We start from the raw sequence: 22501 nt of genomic DNA on the forward strand, positions 1-22501 counted from the left end.
CGTCTCAAAATAAGAGAATCTAATTTGGTCAATCCAACAATTTTTCTTGTGGCTTACAAGGCTGTAAAATCTTCTCTTTTATTAATTAACACCAATCCAAACTAACTTTCGTGCTTCACTCTTTTTGTGAGAATTCATGATAATAATAATGACTACTTTGCAGTTGAACTGAATTGTGGAACACCAGCTATCAAACCAAAACGCTGCCTTCGTAGTATGGTGGTCAGTGGCTGTGTGTCAAAGCCTCACTCGTGGCCCTGGCAAACTGCCCTCCAGACCAAGTGAGTATATATGTTCAAAGACAACTTTCATTTGTAAAGGACTTTCAATTTCCTCAACAAAATGTGCAGATATTGAGAAATAAAATACTGTAACATGTCACTGCTGATAAACAGTTAATTTAAGTATTTTATTTAAGTGTTTATAGCTTTTACATTCAAACCTATTTACATGTCAATTGTCTGATTTTTCTTTATTTGTCAATTCACTTTTTGCCGATTTTCCCTTTTGTATATGCTGCACATCTTCTGAAATAAATCTCTGTTTCTCTTTCTACCAGTGAAAGAATCGACTGTGGAGGAACTCTGATCCACCCTCAGTGGGTCTTAACGTCTGCTTTGTGCTTGAGGTTAGAATAAAGTCATCGTTAACACCTGAAAATCAAATTCTGCAATTACTCAAAAATTGATTAATTACTCCCTTTGTTTCTACATATTATACACTGCAGCTCCAGTCAGCCTTCAGCCTTGAGGGTAGTGCTGGGTATGCACTCACTTAGAGCCACTGTGCCATCGAGACAAGTGAGGATGCTTGAGAAAATCATGACTGGACCAGATGGATCGAATATTGCTCTGCTCAAACTAGCAACGTCTGTATGGGCCTAATTATCCTAGGTGAAATCAGATTACACACACACCATTGATTTTGTGTGTGTGTGTGTGTGTTTTCAGACCTGCGGTGATAAACAACCAAGTGCAGCTGGCTTGTCTGCCAAAAAAGGACTATATAGTTCCTGGTCGAACAATGTGTTATGTTACTGGATGGGGTAGGACTCAAGGTACATTTGTGTGTGCTCTTGTGCGTCTTTGTAAAAATTCAGAGTTTCAGAGTGAGAAGAAATAAATCAGACTTTTTAGATATACAGTCAGGGAAAAATGATTTGAACCCCAGGCTATTTGGACTGGACTGGTTCCCCACCGTTCTCATTATCCTTGAAACTCCATGAGGTGAGATCTTGTGTGGAGATCCAGACGGAGGGAGATAGGCAGTTATTTTATGGTTCTTCCATTTCCGAATAAATGCACCAACTGTTGTCGCCTTCTCATTCACCTGCTTGGCGGTGGTCTTCTAGCCCATCTTTCACTTAACATTGCAACAGTTTAATCAGTTTAATCATTTGCAGAACATTTTTTTGTTAAACAGGTCTTTTTTTCTGACAAAATGTACTTTTGAGAGGCTCAAAAAATACCAGCATGCATTAGATATAAAACACAAAGAGCTGATAACAGCATTATTCATTACGCAAACAATTCCCACAGTAAAGATATCACAATACATTTTATCTAGATGATGAGGAGAATAATTGCAGAGGGCTGTGTCGACAGGTATTGGAGGTGGACGCGTCCTGGAAGAAACTGGTTTCCCTGTGATCGACAACAAGATCTGTAATCGCGACACTGATATAGTTGCAGACCACGAAATATGTCCTGGAAATACAGAGGGAGGAAAAGCAAGCTGCCAGGTATGACAAAGTAAAAGATATAAAAACTGGGCAAAGTTCTATAAAACTGTTTGTGCACTGTTGTCTGTCTCAGTGTGTACTCTGTTTTGATAACAGTATTGCCTCAGTTTAGTGACCTGATATTTTTAATAGTTTTCTAGAAAATAGATTTTTTTTTCTGTTATAGATTTTAAATAGATTTTACTATATATACACCAGTAGAAAATAGAAAATAGATTTTTTTTTCTGTTATAGATTTTAAATAGATTTTACTATATATACACCAGTTTTTGAAAAAAAAAAAATCCTCGGTGAAATTTAACTCAGTTGTCTCAAATATTACATTTCAGTCAAAATTCAAGGTATATATTTTATTTCATTTCATTTATAACTTGTGACTGTCTAACAGACAAATATTAATATACAGTGACCTCTGGCTGAAAGCTTTAGTTATATTTATGGAAAATATCCCAAAAATAAACTGAAAAGATTAGATCCTTTTCAGATAAAATGGGAGTCAAACTGATGCAGTAAATATTCTTTTATTGGAGAGAAAACTGTGCAGTATAATTTACTTAAGATGTTGAAGATATCAGAATATTAAACAGGCTATTGTTTGGATAAGAGGCTGTAACAGGAGAGAGATGATACAGAAACATGACATTCTTATAAAATCAGCTTCGTCAGAAACTAACCAAAGCACATGTTTTAAATGTTTGAAATAAAAATGAACTGAACTGAACTGAACATATGACCCGAGCCACGTTAAGTGGCGATATCACTAACGTCACGTAACTTAGCTGAAGGTTAGCTAAATTTAACTTTTTAAGACTTTTCACTATGCTAACATTTGTTCCGCTCAATATATTTATTGAGATAAAAACTCGGCACTTACTTTTAAAAGTTTGTTTCCACTTTGCTTCGACCGTCCGCCATTTTTTACACAAAATTTCCTTCAACCTTTGACTTGCAAAGAATTCTGGGATATGGTCAGCCACGAAGGATACACCCAACTCGTCCTTCACATCTGGAGAAAAGGTAGGGCCCCATTTGGAGGAGGCTTCGAATTTTGACAGCCTTTGTTGCGTCGCTGTGACATAATTGGCCTACAAATGCGGACTCCGAAGGATGCTGCCCCTGAATTTGGACACATACTTTGTCTGTCTTCGTATCACTCTCGCTCCCTCACTCTTTCGTGTCCCCGCTGTCAGGTCATCTGTTGTGTTCACGCCCTGTTTCCAGGTATCCACCCATCCATACCAGGATTTCATTTTCATGTTTAGTTTTTCCACTTTAGGTTTGTTTTGCACCTTTCTAACAGCCACAATGAACAGCTCCCTTTTCGTTAAAATCTAGTTATGTTCCACGCTTCATTTTGTCTGCGTTTGGGTCCGCTCTCCTCTCTCCACACGCAGACTCTGACACTTTCTTAGCTTGCTTTTAGCATCAGTTAACCTAAACACCATCAAAAAGATCTGTGTGAGTAAAATAGTAAAGTATCCACTATCTAATATCTATTTTGTGTTTCCTCCCTGTAGGGTGACAGAGGTGGTCCTCTGGTTTGTTATGAGCAGAACAGATTTGTCCTTCAGGGTGTCACAACATGGGCTGAGTGATGTACGTTGGGCAGGATGCCCAGTGTCTACGCTCGAGTTTCTAAGTTTGTGGACTGGATCGATGCAACCAAAGCCAACTAAAAGCTATCATCTGTAATGTGGTTGTTGAGGATGTCTTAACATCTATACTGTGTTCTGTAACAGCATGGCTCCAGTAAAACTGTGATTCTTCTTCCCTGATTAGCTGTTAACGCCTCCTATATTTAATGTTTTAGCAACTTTGATTTGCATTTTCTGTTAACACTAGAGGGCCATTTCTTTGATGTCCATCAGCGTAAATATTCTCCTCTGCCAAAACCTTTGCTGCAATCTTCTGCCATCTTCCCCGTCCATATCTGACAGAGAATGCTGACTGTTGTGTTGAGCTTCTTTGTTCAATCAAAATTAACCCACTACTTTCTGTAAGATGTAGATATCTACTCCTCTCTGTCCTGTAGCTCTGTTAAATGTGAGCACTGTTTGTAGTCAGTCCTGGAACTGTCATTAAAAAAACGTGATGACTGATTTTGAGTTATGTACAATTCCAGTGACGGGTGGATGAAAACTGAATTTCACTGACTTTCGATGTCCAAAGTTAATAATATTTTGTATGAATGGCATAGTCTATTCTTTACTGTAACACCATATAACACCACCTGGCATTATTTTAGTAATAATAAAAATGTATTCAAAACAGTCATTGTTTCACTTTGGAGCAATCACTACTCAATGCCAGAAATGTGTACTTGATTAGACCTTTCACTCTTCTATCCATAGTACTGGGGACCTTGGCAATTGTGTAGTGGAGTGTAGTATTAGTAATTTGTGTTGTTTCACAGTTGCATTTGGAGACTTAAGGTCACCTAATGCTTGCATACCAACCTTTGTGGTTCTCTCTGTCCACAGGTTTCATCAAAATGTCAACAAGATCTGATGGTTAGTTTGTTAGTTTACTATTATTACAAAAGAGTATCAAGGTCTTGTATGAGTTGCATTTCAGTGCAGGTACAAACGCTATACATGTTCATTTACACTGGAGGACTAAATAACCAGGAACCGAGGAGACACAGAGCCATTGCTAGGGGGTCTCCCAAAGTTCATTCTATTCATCTAAAAACTTGGTCCAGACGGACAGAATGAACTTTTGGAGATTTACTTACCTGGATGATTGAGCATGCATCAAGACATAGCTAGGGGGTGTGCAATATGAATAAAAAAAGAATGCTTGGACACTGCTAGCATAATGGACAGGTTTTTGACAGGGCTCCCACACAAATGCAAAGCAGAAGATGAAGCATCGCCAAATATGTTTCCAAACCAACTTCCTTCCAAGCCAAAGACTAGAAAATATAATGAAACGTATCTTGCACAACGGTGAGGCCAAGGTAGGCATCCCCAACAGAATTTGTTTCGCGTTGGGAGCACGCACAGTTGCTTCACAGTCCTGGGTCTCTTTGTTGTAGTTTTTATTTCATGATGTCCCAAATGTTTTCAACTGCTAAAAGCACTGCACTGGAGTCAGGCCAGTTCAGCAACTGGACTTTTCTACTCGACGGCTATGCTGTTGGAACAGCTGCAGTATGCTGCTTAGCATTGTCTCTCAGAAAAATGCAAGGCCAAGGTATGTTGCTGTAAAATCAGTATAAACCTTTCATCACTGATGGTGCTTTTCCAGATGTGCATACTCATAAGCACAGATGCACCTCCATACGATCAGAGATGCAGACTTTTGAAAGTACCAGTACTAAGCCAGATGGTCCGTCTCTGCTTAATTCCAGATGACACAGCATCCATGTTTTCCACTGTGCTTGAGTGGATTTTAATGAGCTTTGACCCAGAGAATTCAATTCAATTCAGTTTTATTTCTATAATACCAAATTACAACAATAGTTTCATTGGGGCACTTTATGCATAAAGTAATAGTGATAAGTGATTATGCATAAAGGTAAAGGCCCTATCTTACAATTTAAAGCTGCAGTGATTGCAGCATTTCCAGATGTGTCGACTTTTGCATGACTCTGCCAGTACTGTAAACTGTAATTGTGGATGGTGTGATGAACTGTGCTCACAGACAATGATTTCTACAAGTGTTTGATAACCAGTGGAGTGATTTCAATGACAGAATCGTGCCTGTTTTGAATGCAGTGCTGCCTGGTAGCATTCTGATGCCACGATCCTATATGATGTTTTGCTTTGTCCCTTGCTCACAGAGATTTGTGCAGATTCTTGGACTCTTTTGATGATGCTATGTACAGTAGATGACGAGATATAAAGTAGACTGGCAATCAATTGCCCATCTTTACTTTAGAGGAACTCTAACTCTTTTTATACCCAACCATGTTACTGAGCTGTTACTTAACTAGTTACAAAATGTTCTTCCAGCTGTTTCTTTTACTTTTCCAGCATGGGTTCGGAGTTTATTTTAATAGTTATTGCTCATGAAACAGTAAAAGGACTCAGTTTAAACATTTGATATGTTTTTTTATACTCTGGATGTTAAGAAATTATGGGTCAATTTAATGATTTGAAATCGTTGAGTTCTGTTTTCATTTACAGTTTCCCAACCTTTTTGGAGTTAGGTTGGGAAACTGTAAGGTTGTGTGATTGCAGAAGTATCTCAATTCCAGATGTTTATGTATGTATTTGTTTTTTTTTACTTGTTCTCGGAACCATACCTAGAATTTGACTAAAATGCTCTAAAATATAACAATAATTATATTTTTTATCTTAATGAAGAAAAGTGAAAATTGAACACTATGGACTTGTCACTAGGGACTAAGATATCACAGAAGCGGGTCTGGATTCAGGCACAGGACCTCAGAAAAACATTTAACAGTTTATTTACAAGAGAAAAACACACCAAGGGCTATCTACAAAAATGTGGGGAGGGAGAAATCCAGGGGTCCTTTAGGGTGGAAAAATCACACATTAATCCTCTTCAGTCATACACAAGGATGTCCTCTTCAGCCACACACCACTCGAAACACTCACATCAAAACTTCTGGAAAAACACGGGCTGGGACAGGTCCAGGGGAATTTATAAACCAAAGGAGAGAACAAATCAATAGCCAGAAACAACAACTAGAAAAGGATAACTTAGCGAGAGTTGTGTTCTAAAGCCTAAGTTTGAGTATATTGCTAATCTAACCACATGTATGTCATGTATGCATAGGATAACCTATTACATGAATATATCTTTGTCTTTTGTGGCTAGCCTTGTATATCCTGACTCCCGTATTCTTTTGAATGAAGTTTGGCTGGCTGCTGAATTGTGTACCGACGCACACACACAAGAAGAGCAGTACGATAATTATAGATGACTTTAATTATTCAACTAAAAGTTATTACAGTAAGCCAAAGAGTAAAACTCAAATAGGGGAACAAAAGGGTAGTATTGTTGAGTAAATTAAAAATTGAAGTATAATTTCAAAAAATAAAAAATAACTTTGGCAATATTGTTTACTCATTAAACTAAAATAAATGTATTACAAATAATAATAATGGATTGCATTTATATAGCGCTTTTCGAGAACCTCAAAGCGCTTTACAATTCCACTATTCATTCACTCTCACATTCACACACTGGTGGAGGCAAGCTACAGTTGTAGCCACAGCTGCCCTGGGGCAGACTGACAGAAGCAAGGCTACCATATCACGCCATCGGCCCCTCTGGTAGGGTAAAGTGTCTTGCCCAAGGACACAACAACCCAGACAGAGAGCCCAGGGATCGAACCGGCGACCTTCCGGTTACAGATGCGAGTCCCAACCCCCTGAGCCACGGTCGCCCTAATGTCTATGTTCTTCAATTGGCAAACACATCAAGCATGACATGGTAGTGAAGCTTAATTTAGAATGTGATGTCTAGTTATGTGTGAATGAAGGGCCTTCAGAAGGTGTTTAATTTTGCTCCTGACAAATACTTATTGATATTAACTTCATAAAAACATACAGATGAACTCAAACTAATACAAATGGAGATAAAAGTAAAAAAAATAAGCAAAAATAAAAGTAAAAATTCTAAACCATTACAACTAAAATCCACTCTGTGAACTAATTGAAATTAAACTGAATTAAAACGGAATCTTTTGCTCATATTCAAAGCTTAAATAATGATATGCTTAAAACAAAGAGCATAATGGAATACAATAGAAGGCACAAACTCTCACATGATATCTAAAGAAGTCAGAGTTTAGGGGTAGTTTTTTAAACCTTATGTGATTGGCAGAAGGCTGATCATTACATCCAACAACAGATAAACCCTCCAAGTTCTCTCTCCACTCTCTAACCGATGTTGTTTAATAACTAAATAAAACTGGGAATTAAACAACACTTGGTACTGTCACGGCTGCCGAGGTGAGCCGTGTGGAGTTGGAAGAAGGACCCAAGATGCAGGCAGTGGATGAGATACCGGTGGTTTTATTTACAGAGGTGTAGTGGCAAACAAACAGTGGGGCATAACAAATAACTAAAGACACCTAAACTGGGAGAACTAAAAATAACAGACCTGAGAGCATATGACAACGGGATGAGAAGCAGAGAGACGCAGACGAGGAACAGGACACCGTGGAACACAGGGTAACAGACTGACACGGCGTTACACAGATGAACCGGCAACAGGCAGGAGAACACACAGGGCTTAAATACACACACCAGTAATCAGGGGATGAGAGGCAGGAGGGCAACACAGCTGGGAGGAATCTGAGCTGACGGGACAGGGGAAACGTAAACTGAGCACACTCACATATGACACAGACCTTCACAATAAAACAGGAAACTCAGACACATGGAACCAGACAAGACATTGAACTAAACAGACAGATTCACAAACAGATGGGGTGACACCATAGACAGACAGATACAAACGCGGACTCAGAGGCAGACTGAATATAACACATAGAACTTCAACAATCATCATCAAGAAAATGATAACGAACAAAAAGCGCTGGGTCACCAACCCAGGACCATGACAGTACCCCCCCCTCAAGGGCTGGCACCAGACAGCCCAGCAGAAACACAAACCAAAACAAAACAGAAAACGACCCGACCAGGGCGGGCAGAGGGGGCCCAGGACGGAGGGACAAAGTCCAAAAAGGCCCAGATGGTCAAGTTCAGGAGGCCGACCATGCGAACAGCAGCGGGGCAGGTCCGGATACCGGCCACGCAGTAGGCAGTGGCGTGGAAACAAGTCCGGGGGCCGACCGTGCGGATGGCAACAGCGGCGTGGAAACAAGTCCGGGGGCCGACCGTGCAGACGGCAACAGCGGCGTGGAAACAAGTCCGGGGGCCGACCGTGCGGACGGCAACAGCGGCGACAATGCAAGTCCGGAGGCCGGCCACGGTGGCGAAGACGCCCAACATGCGGCCTGGCAGATGACCGACGATGTCGAGGCGGCAGCTGGGGACCAGAAGGCTGCGCAGTACCAGGCGAGGCTGAAGCAGCAGCGGAGGCTGGACCAGGCGAGGCTGAAGCAGAAGCGGAGGCTGGACCAGGCGAGGCTGAAGCAGAAGCGGAGGCTGGACCGGGCGAAGCAGCTGATGAGGATGCTGAAGCTGGACCAGGCGAAGCAGCTGATGAGGATGCTGAAGCTGGGCCAGGTGAAGCAGCTGATGAGGATGCTGAAGCTGGACCAGGCGATGCAGCTGATGAGGATGCTGAAGCTGAGGCCGGACCAGGCGATGCTGATGAGGACATGGAGGCTGGACCAGACGAGGATGAAGACACGGAGGCTGGACCAGACGAGGATGAAGCAGTGGCTGGACCAGACGAGGATGAAGCAGTGGCTGGACCAGGCGAAGCGGATGAAGCCAAAGCAGACGCTGGACCAGGCGAGGAGGATGCTGAAGCAGATGCTGAAACCGGACCAGGCGAGGCCGAAGACACGTGGGCTGGACCAGGCGAGGCCGAAGACTCTGAGGCCGCAGCAGGCAAGGACGATGAAGCTGCAGCAGGCGTGGATGATGAAGCTGCAGCAGGCGAGGATGATGAAGCTGCAGCAGGTGATGAGACTGCAGCTGGTGATGAGACTGCAGCTGGTGATGAGACTGCAGCTGGTGATGAGACTGCAGCTGATGGCTGGACGGGCTCCTCGGGCCCCCCAGCTGACGAGGCAGGACGCTGGACGGGCTCCTCGGGCCCCCCAGCTGACGAGGCAGAAGGCTGGACGGGCTCCTCGGGCCCCCCAGCTGACGAGGCAGAAGGCTGGACGGGCTGCTCGGGCCCCCCAGCTGACGAGGCAGAAGGCTGGACGGGCTCCTCGGGCCCCCCAGCTGACGAGGCAGGACGCTGGACGGGCTGCTCGGGCCCCCCAGCTGACGAGGCAGGACGCTGGATGGGCTCCTCAGGCCCCCCAGGAAAAACAGTCTCAGAACCAGTGGGCACTGGAGCCCCTGGCACACACAGAACAGAACCAGCAGGTGCGGAGACCTCTGGCAGGAACGCATCAGAACCAGCAGGCACACGGGCCTCTGGCAGGAACGCAACAGAACCAGCAGGCCCACGGGCCTCTGGCAGGAACGCAACAGAACCAGCAGGCACACGGGCCTCTGGCAGGGACAGAACAGAACCAGCAGGTGCGGAGACCTCTGGCAGGAACGCAACAGGACCAGCAGGCACACGGGCCTCTGGCAGGGACAGAACAGGACCAGCAGGCACACAGGCCTCTGGCAAACACATAGCGGCCTGCAGCTGCGCAGAGCATTGACCCTGCTCAGGCAGCGACAGCCGGGTGCAGTCCTCAGCTGGCTTCTTAAACTCCAGGGGTCCAGAGTCTTTTTTTTTTTTTTTTTTTTTTTGCCTGTCCCGTTTGGCTCTTTTGCCATCAGAATTGTTGTCTAAAGGCAAAGAAAGATGCCCAACGGATTTACTTTACCAAATTGACCATCCCAGCCTTGCCATAATGGTCCATTTGATTCACCTTTTATTGTTTATTTTATTTTCACTTACTGAACATGGGACAGACTTGACTGGGGGAAAGAAGGGGAGAAAGAAAGAGGGAAAGAGAAACAGCTGAGAAGAGGGACGGGGGAGAAGGGCAAAAACCAAAAACCAACAGAATGAGCAGAAAAAGAAAAAAAAGAAGAAAAAAAGAAAAAAAATGCATATATCAATCACCTGGGTCACCTGCTGAGAAAGAAAAAAGAAAACAAGCAGAAGAGAACAAGAGTAATAGAATAAACAACATCACAATGATATATGGGAATATGACAGTAAATACTAAATATTAAACATTATTGTGCAGCACATAAGATCAACAGAACACAGTGTGCTTTGAGGTAGAAGCCAAAAAGGGTGTAGTTTGTGGGTGTGATCACCCGTGTGTACACCTGTGAGCATGGACGCGCTTGTTTTTTGTTTTTTAAAAGGTTCCTTCATGTAATGATCTGCTAGAGGGTGTGGGGGGGCCACAGCCCCGTCCTCCAGGGCATGAAGCAGGTATGGAGGAGATCAAAACTCCAGACATCCAGAGGCCCCCAGAACACAAGAGACCAAGGAAGACCAACAGAGGGGCAGCCGCGCCACTGTCCCAGAAAGAGCTGAGGAGAGTCCCAGATGAGGGCTCACTCAGCAGCCGCGGAGCAGAAGCCAGGGGGAGTTGCAGTGACGCGCCCGTGAGCTCCGCCGGCAGCCAGCCGTGCCTGAGTGACCGAGCCCCAGGCCGAGAGGCCGGGGGCACCCCACCTCCGAAGTGGCCCGAGCAAGCCCCAGGCTCCAGGCCCCGATAAGCGGCCGCCAAGGAGTGAGCCGGTGTGTACCTGGACGCCCATCCCCGGACACAAAGAACCACCAACGCACCGACGTCTGAGGGAGTCCGCCACTGGCAGGGGAAGTGGTGGTAGGGGGAGATAGGCCTCCATACCTTGGAGGGCCTAAGATGTCCCCAGAGAGGTGGCGCCTGACACCCAACCTGACATATAGACACAGAAATACAGGCACACACATATACAAACATCCATTCCCACCCTCATGCTCTCATATACACTTACTCCACACTCAACCAACGTGGAGACAGACATAAAGAGACGCTGTACACACGATCACACTCCCCAAGCGTACTCTAAGCCCCGGGTCTAGGTACCCTTGCCCCTGGAGGGGGGGGAACTGCACCCAGACCCAGGTGGTGTTACCCTTTTCCCTGCGGTGGGGGGAGGCAGACCGCCCCGACTCCGCAGCAGCAGGGAGGCCCCACACTCCAGACCGCAGTCGGACGGCCAACTCCTCCTCCTAGCCCCCCCGCTCCAGCAGGTCGCAGAGAATGGGGGTGAGAGAAGACTCCAAACCTCCCTCCACCCGCTCATTGTAGTGTTGATGCATGTGTGTTCTAAGGTGCATTTAAAACCCAGGAGGGCATGGAGCTACCTGCCAGAGAGCAGCAGGTAAGCGCATGGTCCCTCCTGCTGGCCCTCAATGTCTACGTGTATTTATCATTGAGAGGTGGGCAATGACGCCAGGGGTGGGGTGTACACCCTGATGGTACTTTGGATTCCGTGTATCGTGCCCACCCCCAAGATCCTATATGTATGTGTAATGAGAGTGTGAGTAGGAACGCAACAGAACCAGCAGGCACACGGGCCTCTGGCAGGGACAGAACAAGACCAGCAGGCACACGGGCCTCTGGCAGGGACAGAACAGGACCAGCAGGCACACGGGCCTCTGGCAGGGACAGAACAGGACCAGCAGGCACACGGGCCTCTGGCAAACACATAGCGGCCTGCAGCTGCGCAGAGCATTGACCCTGCTCAGGCAGCAACAGCCGGGTGCAGTCCTCAGCTGGCTTCTTAAACTCCAGGGGTCCAGAGTCTGATGGGGACTGAAACCCAGCCTCTGGGGAGGCCCTGGAGTGCATCTCAGTCTCAGAACTGGCCAGCCTTTGAGGAATGTTGACATTATTATTAGATTTGTCTCTCTGCTTGGAATGGATGGGCGAGGAATAGTGTCTTTCGGGTAGAATTGACTTGTATTGTTTTACAGGTGAAGCAACTGACACAGGATGCAGGGCTGGTGGCTGCTGGACAGGAGGCTGAACTGAAGGTGACTGACATAATGGTTGTGATGACAACGGTGGTGAAGTTGGAGACTGAACGGAGGATAAAGCTGATGATTCTTCTGCCAACTGAGCTACAGTTGCTATGGATTGTAGCATGGTTTGTAATAAGTCCGCTGTGACTGTAATTGAGCTATGGACTGTGAGACTGAACGTGGTGGAGGTGGCGACTGAGCTTGAGGCCGGGCGGCTAACTGAGCTTGAGGCCGGGCGGCTAACTGAGCTTGAGGCCGGGCGGCTAACTGAGCTTGAGGCCGGGCGGCTAACTGAATAAACACAGCCCCGGAATTAACAGTCCCAAAGTCTGGTGAAACAGAAAGAATGTCTTTTTCACTCACCACAGCCGGCGGTTCTGAAGTCCCACCACCCGGCTGTGGGGTGAGACGCCTATGATGCGAACGTTGCTTCCTCCTCGGAGAACGCTCTGACAGGCCGGGTAACTTCACATCCGGCAGTTCGGACTGCATATCCTCCGGTGGGCTGAGCAGACGAATGGTAGGGGGGTGAAGGTGCAGCTCGTTCAGAAAGAAATTCTGAACAAGTGGGTGGAGTGAGCCGAACAGCCAGGGGAGACCGGAAACCAGTCGCTCCAATCGATTAGCTATGGCTTGGCGGAATCCCTTCTCCTCATGCCCCAGCCATAAATTAATTAAACAGTCCACAGAATAAATAATATCCTCCCGGAGCTCCTCGGGCGGGTTGGATGCTGCTGGGTCCATTGTGGCCGGTTCGTACTGTCACGGCTGCCGAGGCGAGCCGTGTGGAGTTGGAAGAAGGACCCAAGATGCAGGCAGTGGATGAGATACCGGTGGTTTTATTTACAGAGGTGTAGTGGCAAACAAACAGTGGGGCATAACAAATAACTAAAGACACCTAAACTGGGAGAACTAAAAATAACAGACCTGGGAGCATATGACAACGGGATGAGAAGCAGAGAGACGCAGACGAGGAACAGGACACCGTGGAACACAGGGTAACAGACTGACACGGCGTTACACAGACGAACCGGCAACAGGCAGGAGAACACACAGGGCTTAAATACACACACCAGTAATCAGGGGATGAGAGGCAGGAGGGCAACACAGCTGGGAGGAATCTGAGCTGACGGGACAGGGGAAACGTAAACTGAGCACACTCACATATGACACAGACCTTCACAATAAAACAGGAAACTCAGACACATGGAACCAGACAAGACATTGAACTAAACAGACAGATTCACAAACAGATGGGGTGACACCATAGACAGACAGATACAGACGCGGACTCAGAGGCAGACTGAATATAACACATAGAACTTCAACAATCATCATCAAGAAAATGATAACGAACAAAAAGCGCTGGGTCACCGACCCAGGACCATGACAGGTACAGCTGAAAATATTTAACAATATGTCACACATAATTGAGAATGAAACGCTGTGCTTTTTTTTGTGATGCAATGATTTTGCTGGCGCTCATAAACAAGGATTTTGATTGGCAGTGCTTTTGCTGTCCTTGTTGGGACAATGATTAACACGTAAGTGAATTGCCCTATTTGTCCCCCCAACATGCTAAAAGAAGCCCAATAATATACCACAAGGTGTCTCTTTGAGTAAGTCGATGATGAACTGCTAGTTTTAGGGTCTCACCATGGGCCTGCACACAGCAGCTTTCATCCTGGGAGCCTTGATCTCCACTGGTAAGTAGTACAACTACTATAGGGCATGTAAAGATGATTTTTCTTCTTATTTGTTCAGCTGTTTTCTTACATTTAAAAAAGCAAACAAGGTGTGTGTGTGTGTGTGTGTGGGGGGGGGGGGGGGGGGGTTGGCTTCTTTTTTTTAGCATTTAGTTTAAATGGTAATAATGGATGCGTTTCAAGTGCTAAATTCTTATAATGCAGAATACAACAATAACACTAACACTTTTCTTTTTTTTTACATTACATATGCTAGAAATAACTCAACAAAATAAGAAGCACAGAGACACATTTTTTCTCACAGTCTCAGGTCTAAATGGGTCATGACAGACCACATCAGCACATTCAAAGCTATACCTTTAGTCTAGATTTGAATAATTAATGGAATTTGATAAATGTAAGCTTACGTTAAAGTAATTTAGGATAATTCTGTGTAGTGTAGTTTATAAAGACCTAAAACAGTGTGTTGGATGATTTGGTAACCATGTTGGAGCCCGTATACTGGTTCCTTTTAGTCAGATGACGTAAAATGGATTGTTTGGCTACACGATTTCCCGATAAACCCTCTAATCAGCAACCTTGACTGACTGGACAAAACCTGCTTATTGACAAAGAATATATACTGTCTTTAAAAATGTAACATTTGGGTACATAACAAAAAGGACAGCGCTACAATATCTCCTCTGCTTTTAATAACTACTTTTACACACCGGCCTGTTGGGTTAAAACAAGTCGAAATTCTAATTACTTCCTTGAATATACATTGATATGCCTTCATATTGGATAACTGTTCAGTAAAATATTTTATTTACCTGCTGTCTTAACTTCTGTGCAAGGTGGCAAAGGAAAAAAAATCTTGATGGAAAAATAAGTCTTGACAGCATTTGTGTTTTGCTCTTATGAGAACTGCTAGACTTGTAATGAAATGTATCTAATAACAACAGATGAGAAATCCAACAGCACTCTTGATGTGGGAGTCTAAAAGTGTTTTATCTTGATCTAAAAAATAAGAATCTTTGAGCTTTTGAGGTGCTGGTTGTGATCCCTTCCACCCTTATGTTTCCCTGTGATACTGTTAATCCCCCAAATTTAGCAGTAGCAGATTTCTTAAAATATGTCCTGGAATTCCCTCCTGGATTGCCTAGACCTATACAAGATCAACAGGGCCCTAGGAGCCTTCATCAGGAACTCAATGGGAATGTAGAGGACAACACTAGAGGCCAACTACAAGCCCATAGCATAGGCCTGAACCCCCTCAGTGAGATCATTAACAAGACTGGCTACGGATACCGACTACAGAATGGAGCAGTTGTCAGCCATCTCCTGTACATGGATGACATCAAGCTGTATGTCAAGAGCGAAAGAGACATCGATTCACTGATCCACACCACCAGGATATACAGCAATGACATCGGAATGTCAGTCGGAATGGAGAAGTGTAGTCAGATGATAACGAAGAGAGGGAAGGTAGTCAGAACTGAGGGGATCAAACTACCAGAAGGCAACTTTGCAGATTTAGAGGACAGTTACAAGTACCTGGGGATCCCGCAGGCAAATGGGAACCATGAAGAGGCCGCTAGGAAAACTGCAACCACCAAGTACCTGCAGAGAAGTCAGCTCAATGGTAAGAACAAGATCCGCGTGTTCACTGAATACCTTGAGCACCGAAACCCAAGAAAGAAGAGGAAGAGAAGGGACCATAATGGAAGGACAGGCTCTTGCACTGTATGTACCACCAGCAGATAGAGGAGGTGGCTGACATCCAGAAATCCTACCAGTGGCTGGACAAAGAAAGACAGCACAGAGGCACTAATCATGGCTACGGATGGGTACCGGTGTTCTGACATAAACGGTAGTAACCAGACCGACAAGCAACGCACATTTCGGTGCTTTATTTCGGTGCTTTTTTTCCAGTCCTAGAAACAGCTAAGATACTGCGCAGGACTCTCAAGCTCCCAGGCTCTGATGGAGGACCTGAGCTTGAAGGATAGACCGTCCACAGGGGCGAAGGGGGAATTTTTATATAAATATATATATTTCAGACAAAATTCCTCCATATTATAAAAAAACAAAGACAAAACTCACAAATATAAGGACACTTATTGCAATGTTCATAAAAACTTGAACTACAGTTGTGTCGCCATGTGTTATAAGTGTCACAGCTCTTACTATTGAATTTCTTGACTCATTCAAACAGCACATAAATTTGTACATATAGTTCCTCAGTAAGGCACGAAAAGCTGGGACGTTACTCACGACAAACACTTGACTTGCAGATGTCCATCTTGGAAGTTTAAGGAAAATTTTAAATGCATCCTGAAAAGCCACCAGCGGTTTTTTTTTCATTATGACTTTGATATAATTACACCACAAATGAGCCATAGGCACAATAGGCTTGAAAATGGCTCTTTTAACATGTAAAATTTAGGTGGCCTTATATTAGCTTGCATGTGCAACTTACAATGCTGGGGTTTCGCATCATCATCATCACAGAGATCATTTTTTAAGATATGACCTAAGTATTTCACTTTACTCCTCATATCCAATACTTGGTCTGCTAAATAAAAGATTAGAAAATTTAGCTTTTGGGTTCCCATTCATTTCCTATGGCAGTCACTTCTGACCAGGAAATACATGAAGTAATTGGTTTTTTTTGGATGTGACTGATTGCAGTTGGTGGCAATGACGTGGAGGGCTACTCCAAAACTGAAGGTGCATGGATTCTCTCACTGAACAAACTAACGTATTCAGTTAATACTGTGGCTGACTGTGCCACCAAATGTAACACTGAAACATCTTTCACATGCAAGTAAGTTCACATCTCACATTACGTTCTGTGAATCAAAATGTTGCATGTATATACAAACGGTATGTATATACAAATAAAAATGTTTCCATTTATAGCTCCTAGTCCTGCCATTATCCATAGGGCCGCATTTTACCCTCCACATCTGCTCCAGTTGTTCCTTTAGCTCCTGGTAGTTTTCTGTTTCCTTGTGCTCGTTCTTCCTGATGTTGCTCTGCACTGGGATTGCCACATCTATCACAATTGTTCCTTATCATCATCTATCTTCAGCTGTTTTTGTCGATGCTCCATGATTCAAATTGTGGCTCTGACACTAACTAACCCATACACTCTTTCCTTTCTTTCTTTATTGTTCACACTGGGAATCTGATGACCAGTAAGGCTTATGTATCAATAAGTGGGATCTTATTCCTACCATTATGCCTTGTATAGTCCAGGCACTCTAATATGGATGTGTGAAGAATTGAATTGTAGGTTGTCAAGGCGGTGCTCAGCGTGGTCTGCGTAGTTGTAAAGTCCTGTGTTGCAGCTCTATAAACAAGGAGCTGATGCTTTTGCTGTCTGTTGTATTTCCAATGCCTTTCTGAGCTATTCTTGTGTATTGACGCATGTTTCTACTCAGTATAGTTGCTATGCCACAGCAACCTTCCATAGAAAGTTGCTGTGGTCTGGTCTTATTCTAAGTCCACCAGCCACTTGGTATTGGTGTGGTGTGACACCTCTTTCTCACAGATGTTCTTTCAGTATTTTTCAGTTGTTTACATCTGCAAGCATCTCCTCTGATGGGACTGTTAGCCAGGAGACTCGTGCGTTTGCTTGGGTGGCTACCTTAGTTACATATTTTCTCAATTCAGTAGATGCATCTGCCATTGCAGGTGGCTGGGCAACATTTAGTTAGGATTCACTGCTCTCTTCTACGAGGGTTAGCTAAATATTTCCATACTGCTCACTGCTGTTCCCATTGTACTTTAGACTCTTGATCTCAAGCTTTGATAATAGCTTCTTTTGATGTTATTAACCCTTTAAAACCAGTCGGAACAGGCACGCTCCGTTTTGCGTAACTATTTTTAAATCCCTGTAGAACCGGAACCGCGTAAGCTAGCGCAATAATTTTTTTTGCATATGAAACCGGACGAGTTGTACTTACATCTTGTGCCATCAGCTTGTCGTAGGTCACGGTTTCCTTCCACATATAGCTTTGCAAAAATTGCTTAAAAAGCGCTTGCAGGAACAAAAACATAATATTCCAGAAACACGCTTTGCTGATCCGATCAGCTGTTCGTAACACTTCTCACATCGAAACAGACGTCAGCGCGAACGATCGCATGTCCGTAATTTCCTGCTCGAAACCGGAAGTGATGTCATTTTCGCGGAAAATTTAGTTTTTATTTGTAGGCCTTAAAAGCCTATACTGGAGTTATGTTTTATGCTTTTCTGAATAGTTTCTGGGATGCTTAGAACTCGAATTGCACTGCTGGAAATAGTTTATTTTGATGCACATGCTGTTTTCTTTGCAAATTTGCATCATAGGATTGTTTTTCGTTTTTCCTGCAGTATATAAAAATTGGTGTATCTCAAAAATAAAACTATGAAAATACTCAAAATAAATTTCCTGTTGTTGTAAACTATTTTTTGCAACTTTTTTGTATTTAAAGTTTTAAGTGATAAACCTCTTAAATTTCTTCAAGTAGAAATTTATGTAAAAAAAACAAAAACGATTTTCAATTTTTTTGGTTTATTGCACTTTTTTGCAATTAATGTAGTTACTATGGACTTAATGCATACATATTATTAAAATATGGGATATAACAGTTGTATTAATGTATAGCAACTTGAAATGCTCCCAAAAATGGCACTACAGCATGTAAAAATATAAAGTAAGCTCTGGTTCTATTGGAGGTCTTAAAGGGTTAAACTGAACAACTAGGTGCTTCTTGGTAACTGTGAATGTTGGCTTTCTCCTCATCTATAGTTCCCACATGAGCTGTATAATCCTGATGAGTACTTGATCATTAAGTGCCAGCCATTCTGGCTACCGAGGGAATTTACAGCAGTCATTATTACGGCTGTTTACATTCCCCCACAAACCGAGGCTGACTGGCCAATGATGGGACTGTACAGTGCGATTAGCAGCCAGAAAACCATGCACCCAGAGATGGCATTTATCACAACCGGGGACTTTAACAAAGAAAACCTGAAGAAAGTTTTACCAAAACTCCACCAACACATTTACTTCATAACACGAGGAGAGCGGCTGCTTGACCACTGTTACACCTCCTTCCTGGATGCGTACAAAGCCCTCCTACGCACCCCATTCGGCCAGTCGGGGTGTGTACTAAGCCCTCGCCTGTACTCACACTACACCTACAACTGCACGGCCACTAGCAAATGGTAAATGGCCTGCATTTGTATAGCGCTTTTCTAGTCCCTAAGGACCCCAAAGCGCTTCACACTACATTCAGTCATTCACCCATTCACACACAGGCGATGGCAAGCTACATTGTAGCCACAGCTGCCCTGGGGCGCACTGACAGAGGCGAGGCTGCCGGACACTGGCGCCACCAGGCCCTCTGGCCACCACCAGTAGGCAAACATGGGGTTAGTATCTTGCCCAAGGAGCCAGGAGACGGCCTGGGATCGAACCACCGACCTTCTGATTAGTGGCTGATCTGCTCTACCACCTGAGCTACAGCCACCCTCACCATACAGCAACTCCAACATCACTGTGAAATTTGTGGACGACACAACAGTGGTGGGTCTTATCCAACCCGTTCTCACTCCCAAAGCGTAACATTTTACGCTAGGTGACAAATCGTCACCATATTACGTTTTCGTCTACCCACCACGTTCCTAAATGACGACCTCGGAAAAAGAGGAAATATGAGAACCGTCTGGACTGAACCTACACATGTTCGCTCTTATTCTTCAAATCGCTTAGAAACACGCTATTTAACATCATTAAAGTCCTGGTTAAGGTCAGGAATAAGGTTATGGTCAGGGCTAGGGATAAGGTTAGGTTTAGGGCTGGAATACAGGGCTGGAACGTCTACTCCCGCGGGAGCGTCATTGCACTGGATTCCAGCCATAACCCGCCGCGTACCATAAGAACGCCGAAGGTCTCCTTTCGCGTTCCTCAGGAACGCCGTGGGACGTGACAAAACGTCGACATGTTACGCCTCGGGAGTGAGAACGCTCTGGTCTTATCACCAGAGGTGATGAGACGGCTTAGAGGAAGGAGATCAGCGCCCTGACACACTGGTGCCAAGACTTGAGTTGATAGTGGACTTCCTGAGGTGTAGAGAAGCACACACCCCCATCACCATCAACGGTGCAGCTGTGGAGAGAGTGAGCGGCTTCCGCTTCTTAGGTGTATATCTGGTGGAGGATCTCACATGGGCTGTTCACGCGAAAAAAATGTTGACATTTACGCACTCCATATTGTACATACATGCCATTTCTTTTGCACAATATTCATACATATATATATATATATATATATATATATATATATATATATATATATATATATATATATATATATATATATATATATATATATATATTTTTTTTTTTTTTTTTTTTTTTTTTCTTTTTCTTTTTTTTTCTTTTTTTTTTTAAAATATATAACACCCAGCACGCCCCTGCGGGCGGTTTATCCTTCAAGCTCGGGTCCTCTACCAGAGGCCTGGGAGCTTGAGGGTCCTGCGCAGTATCTTAGCTGTTCCCAGGACTGCGCTCTTCTGGAGAGAGATCTCCGATGTTGTTCCCGGGATCTGCTGGAGCCACTCGCCTAGCTTGGGAGTCACCGCACCTAGTGCTCCGATTACCACGGGGACCACCGTTACCTTCACCCTCCACATCCTCTCGAGCTCTTCTCTGAGCCCTTGGTATTTCTCCAGCTTCTCGTGTTCCTTCTTCCTCATATTGCTGTCATTCGGAACCGCTACATCGATCACTACGGCCGTCTTCTTCTGTTTGTCTACCACCACTATGTCTGGTTGGTTAGCCACCACCATTTTGTCCGTCTGTATCTGGAAGTCCCACAGGATCTTAGCTCGGTCATTCTCCACCACCCTTGGGGGCATCTCCCATTTTGACCTCGGGACTTCCAGATTATACTCGGCACAGATGTTCCTGTACACTATGCCGGCCACTTGGTTATGGCGTTCCATGTATGCCTTGCCTGCTAGCCTGTCTTCCACCCTGCTGTTATGTGCTGGATTGTCTCTGGGGCATCTATACATATATATATATATATATATATATGCATGCATACATATACATATATATATATATATATATATATCACAGCTAGAGATTGACGAGGTACAACACTAATTCTACGGCAAGGAGGAGTCAGGACGCCAGGTCAGGGGGGAGATATCATCACCCCCACCCGAGATTGGGTACATAGCCCCAAGTGCGATAGGAGAAGGATCGTTGAGTGCGAGAGGAACTGACCTGAAAAATAGGATCATGGCCAAGCTTGAAACCTGGATCCCCCGTAGCCGGTTACCAAGATTACGTAAAGTACCCTCAGAAGGTCTGCTAGATGATGTTAATCCAGCACTATGGACAATACCTACAACCACGATTACCGACACTAACAAGCTGATCTACAATACGGCAGCAGTGATCAGTGAGATGCTTGGCTACAAGTTGAACAGCTACAAGGGGCAGTACCCTCCATGGAGGAGGCTAGAGGGCAAGATCAAAGTAGCACGGAGGGAGGTTAGCAAACTAACGGAGTTGCAGAAAGGTGCGACAAAGAAGGTGCATAAGAAATACAGCAAGCTGTCCATACCTGAGGCCTTGGAAACTGCCAAGCAAAGACTCACAGCCTTGGCCAGCCGCTTGAGGAGGTACACCAGAGAGATAGAAGGCAGGAGAATAAACCAGCTGTTCTCCACAGAACCAGCAAAGGTGTACTCTCAGTGGCAAGGGAACAATAATAATAAGAGAACAGCACCACCAAGGCTGGAGACGGAGCAATACTGGAAGAGCATATAGGAGAAGGACGCAACCCATAACGGCAATGCTCAGTGGCTAGTTGATCTGAGGGCAGACCACAACAACCTCCCTCAACAGGGTCCAGTAACCATCACAGTGGCAGATATCCAAGAAAGGGTCTCCAGTATGAAGAGTTGGACAGCACCAGGGCCCGACATGGTTCACGCTGTGGAGCAGGGAAATTATTTTACTGCTATTGTTAAATAATCATCATCATTACCATTGCATTAATAATATAATCTGCAGCATCGATATTGTATTCAGAGGTTTAAACAGTGTGTGTGTCTTTCAGAAAGACTAAGTTGCAGGAGTTGACCGGAAGTTGCAGAGAGTTTGCAGAAGTGAAAGCAGAGTCTAAGTTATTCTGAGGAGCAGGTTAGATGAGGCTATTTGAATTACTAGGTTATTCAAATTGTCTGTTATACTTTTATATTCTTTTACTAAGCTCTTAGTAGAGGTTCTTGATTAAAACATTTATTCAACATAGTACATGTAGTTTCAGTTAGGTTATTACACATAAGGATGAGCCTCTGGTCTGGTAAAAGGTCAGAAGTGCAACGGGTGAATTGAGAGAGCATTTGAGGACGACATAGACACACACACACTCAGTTAGAGAGAATCATTTATAGGTGGAAGTTTAATCATGTT

General features: G+C 44.4%; 1 protein-coding gene and 1 pseudogene across 3 annotated transcripts in view; both read left to right on the forward strand.

The window, feature by feature from the left end:
* The window catches only part of LOC146692313 (plasminogen-like), a 28399-nt pseudogene extending 24397 nt beyond the window's left edge, over window positions 1–4002 (forward strand). Inside the window, exons 8-13 of the transcript XR_014915332.1 lie at window positions 124–281; window positions 560–628; window positions 728–868; window positions 951–1057; window positions 1605–1741; window positions 3259–4002. The product of XR_014915332.1 is annotated as a plasminogen-like (transcript). The remainder of the gene's footprint in view (window positions 1–123; window positions 282–559; window positions 629–727; window positions 869–950; window positions 1058–1604; window positions 1742–3258) is intronic.
* A 9450-nt stretch (window positions 4003–13452) lies between these two features.
* The window catches only part of LOC146692314 (plasminogen-like), a 31004-nt gene continuing 21955 nt past the window's right edge, over window positions 13453–22501 (forward strand). Inside the window, exons 1-2 of one of the 2 annotated variants that reach the window (XM_085432404.1) lie at window positions 13453–13724; window positions 16711–16846. In XM_085432404.1, coding sequence (XP_085288530.1) covers window positions 13718–13724; window positions 16711–16846 — 143 coding nt within the window. In that variant the 5' untranslated portion in view covers window positions 13453–13717. Of the gene's footprint in view, window positions 13725–13755; window positions 14038–16710; window positions 16847–22501 lie in introns of those variants that run through there. The other variant, XM_085432403.1, reaches the window with a different exon arrangement.

This window comes from Copadichromis virginalis, linkage group LG15 (genome assembly GCF_057382275.1).
Source record: "Copadichromis virginalis isolate Kocher_CV1m ecotype Utaka linkage group LG15, C_Virginalis_male_GT1.1, whole genome shotgun sequence".
NCBI classification, from domain to species: domain Eukaryota; kingdom Metazoa; phylum Chordata; class Actinopteri; order Cichliformes; family Cichlidae; genus Copadichromis; species Copadichromis virginalis.